At 44.4% G+C, this 12222-nt stretch overlaps 1 protein-coding gene and 1 long non-coding RNA gene across 5 annotated transcripts in view; one reads left to right on the plus strand and one right to left on the minus strand.

Moving 5' to 3' along the window:
* The window catches only part of LOC135902070 (uncharacterized), a 750038-nt gene that overhangs the window by 564992 nt on the left and 172824 nt on the right, over positions 1-12222 (plus strand). The window lies entirely within an intron of this gene.
* LOC135902064 (uncharacterized) overlaps positions 1-12222 on the minus strand; it is a 79936-nt gene that overhangs the window by 49706 nt on the left and 18008 nt on the right. For all 4 annotated transcript variants that reach the window (XM_065431962.2, XM_065431964.2, XM_070537071.1 and 1 more), the window contains 3 exons: positions 11542-11694; positions 9760-10013; positions 3083-3204 (listed from right to left, as the gene is read on the minus strand). In XM_065431962.2, the coding sequence (XP_065288034.1) occupies positions 3083-3204; positions 9760-10013; positions 11542-11694 (529 nt within the window). The remainder of the gene's footprint in view (positions 1-3082; positions 3205-9759; positions 10014-11541; positions 11695-12222) is intronic.

Consider the following 12222-nt stretch of genomic DNA (forward strand, 5'->3'; position numbering starts at 1 on the left):
AAGGAAGGGGCTCTACCAGTGTTCTCAAAAGCACGGCCAATACCATTTGCTCTCAAAGAGGAAGTAGCAAAGAAGTCGGAGAAGGTCGAGCAAGCCGGAATACTAAAGAGGGTCACGAAAAGAGACTGGGCGATGCCTCTGGTGGTGGTCGCGAAGAAAGGCGGCGCAGGATTAACGTTATGCGGCGACAACAAGGTCACGGTTAATCCTGCTTTAAAAACAGACCATTACCCTTTGTCATTGCCGGAAGATTTGTATTCCATGCTCGCGGGAGGCAAAATCTTTTGCGTCCTGGATCTATCACAAGCCTATCAACAAGTGCCGCTTGCTGAGGAAAGCAAAGCGCTGCTAACGGTGAACACTCAGCTCGGATTATTTCAGTATCAGCGCCTTCCATTCGGTACCTCTAGCGCACCCGCTGTCTTTCAGTCTTCATGGACGAAGTCTTAAAAGGGATTCCAAAAGTGCGTTGCTATATTGAAGACGTCATCGTTGTAGGCGACAACGTCGACGACTGTCAAGAAACCGTGGAAAAGGTGCTTCAACATCTGTCACAGCACCATATTTCTCTAAAACAAAAGTGTGAATTGTTCAAACCATCCGTTGTTTATCTGGGACACAAAGTGATATCAGATGGCATTTTTGCAACCGCAACAAAGATAAAGGCAATCATGGAAGCATCTCAGCCAAGCAGCGTAACTGAACTGCGAGCCTTCTTGGGCCTGCTGAATTTTTATGCAAAATTCATGAAAGATTTAGCTACAGTAGCTGCACCAATGTATGACTTGTTCGAGAAGGACACGACATGGGTGTGGACGGACGCATGCTCAAGATCATTCACGGAAGCCAAGCAACGCCTCATCGACATTCAAGTTTTCACTTTTTACGACGTGAAAAAGCCAATCGGGTTAAGCTGAGACGCGTCGGCCTGCGGTCTCGGGGCCGTAATTTTTCACGTCATGCCCGATGGCTCAGAAAGACCCGTCGCATTTGCCTCCAGAACATTAAGTGCAGTGGAGCGCAGCTATGCGCAAGGCGAGAAGGAAGGCCTGGCCCTAATCTTTAGTTTAAGCAGGTTTCACAGATACTTATACGGGCAAAACTTCACGCTGTATACAGACCACCACCCGATGTTGGGGATCTTGGCATCGGATAAACTAATTCCTTCTTTGGCCGCTGCCAGGATTCAGCGTTGGGCTATCACCTTAGCAGCTCATCACTACACACTGCGCTACAAAAACGGCAAAAACGTGGAAGTTGCCGACGCACATTCAAGGCTTCCACCTTTGGTCAAGCATATAGAGGAGACTGAAGAACGTCTTGCAGTATTTGAGGCAACGCCTCGCACTGCGAGCCAAGTTGCTGCTGCGATTAACGGGACCGCTTTCTTTCCAAAGTCGTGCAGTTCACCTTATCTGGCTGGCCCGCGCGCTACGATGATAAGTTTCAGCGCTTTTACGTTCGGCGAAACGAACTATCGTACGAGCAAGGCTGTGTCATGTGGGGCCAGCGAGTGATCATTCCAGATGAGCTTAGAGAAGGAGTATTAACATTGCTGCATGAAGAGCACCCTGGAATGCAAAGAATGAAAATGCTTGCCAGGTCGTTCATTTGGTGGCCATCGATTGACAAGAACATTGAAGACACTGTCCGTCGATGTACAGTGTGCCAAACGACCATGCCTGCGAAGGCATCAGGACCATTGCGTCCATGGACTTATACAACCCGTGTTTGGCAGAGAGTCCATGTCGATTTCGCCGTGAAGGATGGTTCCAACTTGTTCCTTCTAGTGGCCTCTTACTCAAAGTCGATAGAAGCAAAATGCCTCCGCACTACAACGACGTCAAAAACAATCGACTGTCTCAAGGAGATATTTGCAACGTATGGCTAGCCGGAGGAACTAATCAGCGACAACGAACCTCAGTTTATTGCGCGGGAGTTCGCCAATTTCACCTCTTCTCACGGAATTCGTCACACACGTACTCCACCGTACCATGCTTCATCGAACGGGGCAGCAGATAGGCTAGTTCAAACGACAAAAGCCACTCTACTCAAGCAAGTGCTTCACGAGAACCTAACAGCCCAAAGCAGAACTATCCATCAACGACTTAGCGACTTCTTGCTTGCTTACAGGAACAACTCGAATTCCGTAACAGCAAGAACGCCGGCTGAGCTGTTCCTGAAGCGACAACGTCGAGTGAAGCTTTCACTCCGAAAGCCAAGTTTTGTGCAGGATACGCACAGCCGTTGAGACAGAGACACCACCCATCGCAACGAGGGCCGAGGAAGGGACCCGCAGATGGAAGCCGGTGACACAGTTCTCGTCAAGACTACGAGAGGGGAAACCCTGTCATTGGAGGAAGCTGACGTAGTGCAACGCGTAAGCGACTCTACTTCTGTAGTCAAAGTCGGTGACCATTTTCCTTTTGTACATATCGACCACTTGAGACCCAGCTGGACTACGGCACCAAAGACTTCATTCCATCTGGAGGTCGCAAAAGAAGCGCATCCTGAGTCCACTCCAAGTGCCCGTATTCAACGAGATTTTCTATCAACACCTTCCGAAGAAAATCCCCCTGCTGACTCCATGATTACTGGTCCTACTGCGGACCAGCTTGAGGGTGTTCGCTTTGATGACTCCACTTCAACTAAGGAACCGGCATCGCAGCCTGAGGCAAGACACTCAGCAGCGCAGCCTGCAAGTATCACCCCATGAACCATGGCATCACCTGGAGAGGTCCATCTGCGAAAAAGTAATCGCACAAGGCGTCCTCCGGATCGCTATCAAGCCTCCAATTATGAGCGCTGAAAGAAACGCGTTTAGCTTTCATCATGGAGGAAGGAATGTTCTGTATCGGCCAGGTGGTATGATAAGATTTTACCGTGAATGAGGTGTGTCTGACCAGCATGCAGCGTTATCCATAAACGTACGCTGCTGCCTTGAATAAAGGGCTTTTTGGGCTGCCACCGAAGCGTCTGTCTGCTGCTTAGTATAGAACACATTGTAAGTCGGCACACTCTGAAAGGATATTTGAGCAGAAGGCCAGCTCAGCTAGAAAGCTTTAATAGAAATGTCCCATACCTGTTAAGCGCCGAAAGGTGCGGCACATAATTAAAGTGTGTGAAGCGGCCCGGATTGAAGGCAAAGAAGTTCTTTATTTTGCCGTCATCCACACCAGTGCCCCGCAATATGTGGGAAAATATCTGCAAGGCAGAGAAAAATGAACAGCACCTAATGAAGCTTCGATGTCCAAGAAGTTCATTGTGCTAAGTCAGATAACGGCTTTCTATGAATACCTTAGTTGAATAGCAGTCGCGTGCCCGCGGGCAAGCTTTCGCTTGCTCTAAATGCGGTAGTCACATGAACGTATTACGTAACCTCGTTCACGAGAAGACTGTTAGGAAACTCGGCATGTGGTAGGGCCATGCACCAAGTCCGCTAAAGTTGAAACACTGAAAGAATACTCCAAACTACCGCCAGTAGACAGGGTGTCTCAACTATCATGAACCAAGATTTAAAAATATGCGAATGCCATGTACCTAGACAGAAGCAAAGTAATGTTTGCCGTCGCTTGGAGATACACTCTTTCTTGCAATCCGCCTACATAAATAACTAGCCTTAATTATGTACGTATCAAATATTATAATTAGATGAATAGTGTAAATGAGAAAATTGTAGACCAAGATGAAGAACTTCGGTACAGCTTTGTGGTGCTCAATCCATGCTACATAAAAATGTTCTTCCGAACGTGAAAGAAGCCCGCGAATACACGCAAAGTCCCTCGAGGGCCAAGTCGCGCGACAATCTTATTTATTATGGTTGGTTAATTACGATTAATTATCTAATTAGAGGAAACGCAAATATAATATGAGCATCTCCGAGTGACCGCAAGAACTGTCACCTTGTTTCTGTCCAGCTACGTGACATGTGCATATTTTTAAATCCTGGTTCATTATAGTTGGTAAGCCATGTATAACGGCGTCATAGCGAGCTTTAGATTCATGTTTATGTAGCTGAAGTGCTGAAAATTTGTCAGAAACCACCAGATGCGGCGGTTATCAGTGTCTTGCGCTGCTTAGGCCAAACAGAAGCTGTAATAAATAATTGTGTTATTTCGCATTTGCATTGCATTTAGGATAGTTATCCTATGGTAGGTTAAAAATCAGGACTGCTTGTGTCAAGAGTGAGATAGCAGATCAGCTGGAAACATTCTGCAAGTCACCAAACGCGTGCTCTTACTGCTGCCCGGACATGTCTCTGAGCAAAGGTGAGCTTAGTCTGTGCGTCATTACACACGTCACGTCTCTTAATTGAGGATTATACGGTGTGTTGTGGGGCTCGAGGTGCCTTCCCGCGCCTCGTCTCTCAAGCTCGCGCGTTGTGCTTAGCTCGATCTCCGGCAACCGCCACCTTAACGGCAACATGACGGACACGGCTAGCACACCGCAGCTAATTTCCTGTGCAAACCGTGCTTCTCCGTCCTAAGGCCGAATCACCCCGCGAGTAAGCGTCACCGGTGGGACGGTCTGGCGGTCTAGTTGGTTCATAGCTTTAGACGTTTCTTATACCTGCGGGAAAAAACGTGGACACAAGAAAGAAACACACGCCACACCACGAGGGCAGACTGCCGACGGTTTGTTTTTTGGAAAGCAAGCAACATACATATATTTCATTCGGCAATTTGTGTACGTACCCGCATTGTCACTCTCAGATGTGCGGATAAACGTAAAAACGTAAAAGATAATCTGCTTCGTAATGACGTATCGAAGATTGTGGTAGGCGATCAACAAAAAGAAAAAGAATAACCCTGAGCCGTTCTTACTGCGTCGTAAAAAACGGAGAGATAAAATTTAAAAAAACTGAAAGAGACGGCGAGTATTTTTCCTGCTACCAAGACATATGCTAAACCTTGTTATTATTTGTAATAAATTCTGTGTTTCGTTCTGTAACCGTCGTTTTCTTGTTGCTTGTATACTTCCTTATTATAGGCTACTGTTGCTTTGAGACGTTAACTATAATAACTGTTCTTGTACAAGAGGTCCCGATACAGTATTCAACTATGGCACCTCCATCTGCATACTAAATACTTGTAATGTGACCCAACCTCTAATAATAAATTCTGATTCTGATGTGAAGGAAATGGATATGGCACTTTGTAACAAATATCCAGTGTACAGGCGAAGGATTTTATTTATTTATTTATTTATTTATATATTTACTTATTCAATAATTTATTTATTTATTTATTTATTTATTTATTTATTTATTTATTTATTTATTTATTTATTTATCTATAGACACTGTGATCTTCAACAATATCTTAGCAGCGTGGTACACGAGTAAGTTCACGGAACAATATAAATACAAAAATGGGGAATTGCACTCAAAAATTCTTCACCCAAGCGCTTCACACAAGCGCAAAAAACAGGCGCAAGGAACAGGCGCAAAAACAAGCGCTTCAACGTTACATCAGCAATCTCTCCCAATCATACAGTAAAAAAGTGCTATCACTGACAATCTCAGCAAGTGCACAAAAAAGTTACAGATACGTTTCGAAAAGTGATAATGAGTCCAGTGTTGCAGTTTTATCGGCTAGCTTATTCCAATCTACTATAGTTGTCGGTAAAAAGGAATACTTGAAGCAGTTGACACATGTTGTAAATGGAGTTACAGCTACTGAGTGTCGCTCTCTGGTAGCCAAACCTGTTGCATAGGTGATAGTGTTAGACGTGTCGATGTTGTAGTGACCATTTATTATTTGGAAAAAGAATTTTAAACGACATGCATGATTTCTGCCACTTAAAGAAGGCAAGCCACTCCAAGATAAAAGGTTAGTAATAGAACTACGCCCATATGTATTGTAAATGAGTCGAACTGCTTTTTTCTGTAAGCTTTCTAGCTTTCCAATATCGCTTTCAGTGAACGGGTCCCATATAATTATAGCATATACTAAAACGGGGCGGACTAGTGTTTTGTATGCAATAGACGCACTGTTGGTGTGGCGTATTTTAATACGCGTCTTAGAAAAAACAACTTGCGGCGACAATTTGCTGTTACTGTGTCAAGGTGCTTTGAGCAGGAAAGATCCTTTGTTATGTAGAAGCCAAGGTACGTATATTGCGCTACCTCTGACAAAAAAGCGTTTTCTGTGCCATAGCGATTTACCGGTGGCTTCTTTTTTAAAGTTATCCACATATATACTGTCTTTTCGAAATTAATGCTCATTTGCCATTGTCTACACCACTCAACTACCTTATTAAGGTCCCTGTTTTGCCTAAGTTAGTCTTCTTCTGTAGTTATTTCATCGTACAGAACACAGTCGTCAGCGTAAAGCCTGATTTTAACAGAGAGGTTAGTGACAATATCGTTTATATATTTAAAAAAAAGGGGGCCGAGAACGGATCCCTGTGGGACAACAGAATTCACAGCAGCAGCTATATCAGAGGTTGTGTTATATACAATAACAAACTGAGGGCGGCTTGGGCATAAAGGATGATGGCTTACAATTGGTTTAAGAAATCAAAAAAAAGCAAAAAAAGCAAAGAACAACATGAAAACAAACGGGGATATCACACCGATCAACAAATGTAGAAAAGACGTTATAAAGGGACGAATTTTCAATATATGGCTTACTAAAACAATCCTGGAAAGTGGGGGGGATGGCAACTATGGAATTCACAAACGTGACTATGGAAAAAGTAAGCCCTGGAGAAAAACTAACGGTCGGCAGCATTCACAGCACAAAATACCTACAACGAACAAAATCAAAAGATAAAAAGCCATAAAACCTTAGACAATCAAAAGGAAATTTTTTTAAATGGCATATTCTAGAAAAGTCACTTCCGGAAGCAACGGGGCAGATGGCGTGCTTATACATTTTTTTGCCCTTTGGAGTATGTAGAACGCTTCGACAATCTCCCCTTCAGTCTGTTCCCTCGAATAGAACAGCAACGTTGTCTTATTAAAAATTGATTTGCAAGGGTTGGTTCTTCCGCCCTTATTTCTTCCTCTGCATCTGTCAAAGTGCAGGGCCAAAGTGCCTCCTGCCTTGTTCTTTACATGCCACTGCTGTTCCCGTGCCCTTTCGTGGAAACACCTGCCCGTTCGTCCAATAAAAATGTTCTCACATGTCAAGGGAATCAAATACACTACCCCACAAACACAATCTGTGTAGTGCGTTTCGTGCATTGTCAAAAAGAGTGGTCTACTCTTTCCCATGACTGTCTCAATGGGGCACAGTCTACTGAGCTTGCATGGGGCCGAAATAACGACCTTGACTCCGTAGCGGCTTACTTTTTTTATGTTGTGCGACACTCGATGAATATAGGACATGACCTGCAGTTTTTCTTAATACCCTTTTTCCTGCATCTTTCTGGTGTTCCTTACCTTTAAGTTTTTGCAAAAGACTTTCGCAGGCACCTGTGATGAAAGCCTGAGGGTAACCAGCCGAGAGGAAGGGCTTAACTTGATGAATGAATCTGGTTTCTAACTTGTTCTCGCATGATTGTTCCAGGGTGGACTTACAAGCTAGGGTTATGTTGGCGCTATTAACTAGTTTGGAATGTGCACTTTCAAATGGCAGTGGGAACTCCTTTGTTTTTGGATTTTAATACCGACAGATGTGTTTCGGGTCAAAATGAAGACGGAGATTCAAAAGCTGAGGGGTGTTATCTCTGGATAACTCGTAGAAAAAAAAAAGAGGACGGAAAAAACAACCCATGTGAGCCAATTTTCAAAAACAGAACGTTGCTGTTCTATTCGAGGGATCAGACTGAAAGGAAGATTATCGAAGCATTCCACGTACTAAAATATCAAGACAAATGTATCTGCACGCCATCTCTCTCGTTGCTTCCGGATTAAGTAAATTTTTTCTTGAATGTCTCTAAAAAAATTGGTTTTGATGGTGAAAGTTTTGTTTTGTTTTTGTTGTCTTTGTTTTATTTTTGTTAGGTGTTTTGTGCTGTGAATGCCACTGAACGTTAGTTTTTGCTCCAGGTCTCACTCTTTCCATAGTCACGTTTGTAAATTCGGAAGTCGCCGTGCCCCCCGCGTTCCATGTTTGTTTTCAATAAGCCACATTTTGAGGCTTCATCCCTTCATATCGTCAATTCCACATTTCTTGATCGGTGTGGTATTCCACGTTTGTTATGTTTTTTTTTGCCTTTCGTGCTTTCTTCAAAAGATTTTATGCACTCATCCTTCGCTTTAACAGTAATTATTTTCTAAGTGCCATATTTGTTCCCTTCATATGCTCGCGGTCTCTTCCTGTTTTTCTTCCTGTTTTCTTTTTATTTTAGCGCTCCCTCTTTTATGATTGTAAGAATAGGTCAGAGTTAATTTGGTGACGGCTTCCCAGCAGATAACCTTTACGTTTTGAGGTTTATCGGCACATGTAAGAGTGACAATGCGGACACGTGCACAGGTTCGCGAATAATATATATGTATGTAGCCTGCTTTCCAAGAAATAAACCGTTGGCAGTCTGCACTCTTAGTGTGGTGTGTGTTTCTTTCCTGTGTCCTCGTCTCGTTTTTTCGTGCCGTTACAAGAAACGTTCAAATTGTCACCGAAACGCGCCCTCATTGGCCACCCGAGTGGCGGCCCCCGGGCTCCCTCTCCACCCGAGCTCTCTTTCACTGAGTGCTTCATCACCATGGCAGATGCTCGCAGGCCCGCAGAGAGGTGGGTACACTGCCCCTTTGCTCCCGCGACTCCTCGTTCTCGCGCTTGGTGGACAGCTTCCCGGTTAGCCCTAGCGCAGCGGGCGCGCGTACTCCATCATTCTTACGGTGAGCCTTTGTCCGTAAGCGCCGTGACTGTCGCACTTTGCTGTACCTTAGATGATTAAACCCGTGTTGTTTGGCGATCCCACTCTGGAAGCTTCTCTGCGCCGTGTCGTAGAGTCGAGGAACACTGCCGTAGCACCTTTGTTTGTTGCGAAGGGGAGAAGCGTCGTTCCCTTTAGTGACCGTCGCTCCTAGGGTGAGTAGGCCTTGCGCAAGCCCATCTCCACATAACTGGCGACCAACGACAAGCGGCTAGTTGAGCGATATTAGAATATTGGTGGGGTGAGCTTGCAAAACAATTTTTGCGATACAGCTCTTGAATGCGGAAGAATAGAACCAATCAGACGCTGAAACCCCTTCAACGTAACCATGTATTACAACGTCACCGGGATCAGCCCATAGGGAACTTTGATACGCATGCCTGCGACCGCAGGGCATGATCAGGTGTGTATGAAGGCGCCATATTGGTCCACTCTTCATCGCGTTATCTCTTGGATCTTCATGTCCACCACTTCTAACAGCTCATTTCCGTCAAATCTGTCAGAGTAGTATTTTCAACCAATATTTTTCTACTCTCATCTCATTGACTATTTAACCTCCCATTATTCCTGACATCATGCTATATTCGGGCTATCCTTACATTAAAGTGGCCTCGTGGCCATTGCTTACCTCCGTTCGGTACTTTCCTGCTTTGTAAATCGAAAGTATTTCTTTAAGCAAAAGAAATATTCGTAGCACGAGAACTCACTCGTGCCTTTGCAATGTTTTCGTGATTGATTTACACTAGATTCCAAACATAATAGTGTTGTTTCCGATTTCAACCAACCATAGAAGTTGTCTAAAAAATCATTAAAATAGTTGACACTTAGGGTTCAAGAATGTCAGACAACTTATCACACTCACTTGGTCAAAATAAGGTTTTACGGCAAGCAGCCCACGCGACGTGCAATGTTACACGCGTCCGGAAAACTTACGCTGTACATCGCCGCCAGGTCAGCTCTCCAACTGGGCTGTGGCTGCGGGCTGAGCAAGGTTGGCAGACCTTTGAGCACGCCCAACCCATGAAGCTTGCTCGAGCTCAGCGAGCTCTGTACATATCGCACGCTGTCCTGGAACAGGGTATAGTTTACCCAGAAAAATCCTGTTCCATTGGCGAGCAGGTCGACGTCGACGTGGAACAGGAGGCGATGCTTTGCGCGGGCACGGGCGAGGAATCTGTATGAGTCGGCTGCAAGGCAGGGCACCAAAAAAGACAGCTGAATAAAACACTTTGCGGGGCTTGTTGCTGCTTACCCTTTTTCTACCAGTGGCGCATCTTTTTTTTTTTTCAGTTGATCAGATTCCAATAAGCTGCGGCAAATTTCATTGCGGCCAGGCGGAGCGATGTATAAATGATCCCTTGAGAGAGCAGGCGCTGTCGACGAGGAAGGGCACTGAGTCGCAGCTTCTGCATTTTTGTAAGTGCAGCACTTGTGAACCTTTGCTGTCAGTGACCCGAGGTCTAAAGCGAGGTTGCGAAGCTGCTGCACTTCAGTTGGATTAGGTCTATTTTACAACGAATAATTAGGCACAATGTTGAGATGTCGCCGTTGAATTGTTCCATTTGCGTAGCCAACGTATTCGGAAGTTGCACAGGCAAGATTTTACGTTAAAGGTAGAACATTCACAAGTAACATTTGCCTTCCCTGAGAGTAATGGGCTCCAGGATTCCGACAGCTTGATTTTCTTATTGGCGTAATCTTTTTGGATACATGCTATCCAGTAACTTCTGTATTGTCATACCTCAAAATGAACGTTTGATGTTTCTGCTTCAGGTTGCGTATCTGTGCCTTATGCTGTGCAATCTAGGGCATCGGAAATAACGTATCTAATTGTCTTTTTTTTACATACCGCTTTTTTATTTTGGTTTGATTCCGAGTCTGTGTCCCAGATTGAATTATATTGTTAAATTTCTTCAATCTTAGGTACGGAGTCGGATTGTGTTATCCGCAATAACTTAAATAAATATTTTTATCTGTTTATCGTAGTACAAGCTGTTTACTTATCAACGGCTTATTGTTGCTGTACTTGGGAGGAGTGACATGGGAAAAAATAAAGGTTTAGAGCAAGAAGAATAACGCTGCTTTGAAATGAATGTTTAGGGCCTTAAGGGTAGACAAAAACTGATGAATTAAAATTTTTGCGAACAAATGCACCTATACTTCATACAGCAGTATGACGTAATTACCTTTGTCTTATAACTATACCTTGCGAGCCTACGCACAGCACCATTTCCTGGCAGTGCAGGATATCGTGTCCACGTGCGTCATCCTGACACTATTATCACTCACTGCGGCGATGATAGACGGCTGATAAATAATTGCCAATACAATTAACACATTTGCGCTATACTAGACGTGATCTGCGTTGGCTCTTCCACGAGTTCAGCTAACATATATACAATTGTATTTTCGCGGAAGACAATGTACGCAGGGGATGAACCTTATTGGGGATGAGCCATATTGGATTACCTACATTGCTGGCCAACTTAGAACAATAATTCTGAAGTGGAAAAATGGTTGGTAGCGTCTCCATTTTAGGTGGCCTCGAGATTGGAGTGAGAGCAATGTAAGAAACAATATTCAGGAATTGCCGACGTTTCGTATGACTTTGTCAAACAAACATTTTTGTCGCTCGGTTCCGCCTATCCTAGTTGCTAATTATCGCAGCATAAAAATTTGTTATCGCCGTGCACGATGGTGGAGAAAATCACGCACATTCAAAGGTGCCGTTAGCTGCAAGTGGCAGGTCCAGAAGTATGTAGTCACACAGCGTTGAACTCGGCACGTCTTGTCCCTCGACGGCGTTACGCAGGGTCCTTGACCTGAAGTAGCTCGGAGACATCAGCTGGCACAGCACCAATGGTTTGGCTAAAAAAAGCACAGTGTAGCTGTACATAGATATGTTATTTTTTTTTGCCAAGTCGAACAAGAAAGCTTGCAAACTGAGGTTGAAACCAGAACATCTCAAACAAAACAAAATTAGTGGCCGTATCTTGCTTGCACCAAACAAACACGAACCTTTGTTTCACAGCGAAAAGCTCTTTATATCGCGGACATTGAATTTTCGATTACGTGTGAACCAAACCATGGGTGTAACAACAGAAGAAGTGCTAAAAAATTCTTTATATGCAATTCGCGCACATTTTGGAATCTATATGAAAAAAAGCCTTCATGAAGCGGTTACTTAAAATAAATAAATTGAAGCTGTTCATCTTCTGTGCACTGCGTTTCCCTACGCGGCAAAACACCGTGACCCGCACCATACAATCCAGGCATTCGTGGATTATGCTGTCTCGGAGTTCCACTCCATTTTCTTTACACCAGCTCCGATAGCGAGCCAATTCACTCGGCTCAAAATCGACCGGGCAGACGCGCCATACCACGGGAAAGAAGTCA

Source organism: Dermacentor albipictus, chromosome 4, assembly GCF_038994185.2.
Source record: "Dermacentor albipictus isolate Rhodes 1998 colony chromosome 4, USDA_Dalb.pri_finalv2, whole genome shotgun sequence".
Taxonomy (NCBI): domain Eukaryota; kingdom Metazoa; phylum Arthropoda; class Arachnida; order Ixodida; family Ixodidae; genus Dermacentor; species Dermacentor albipictus.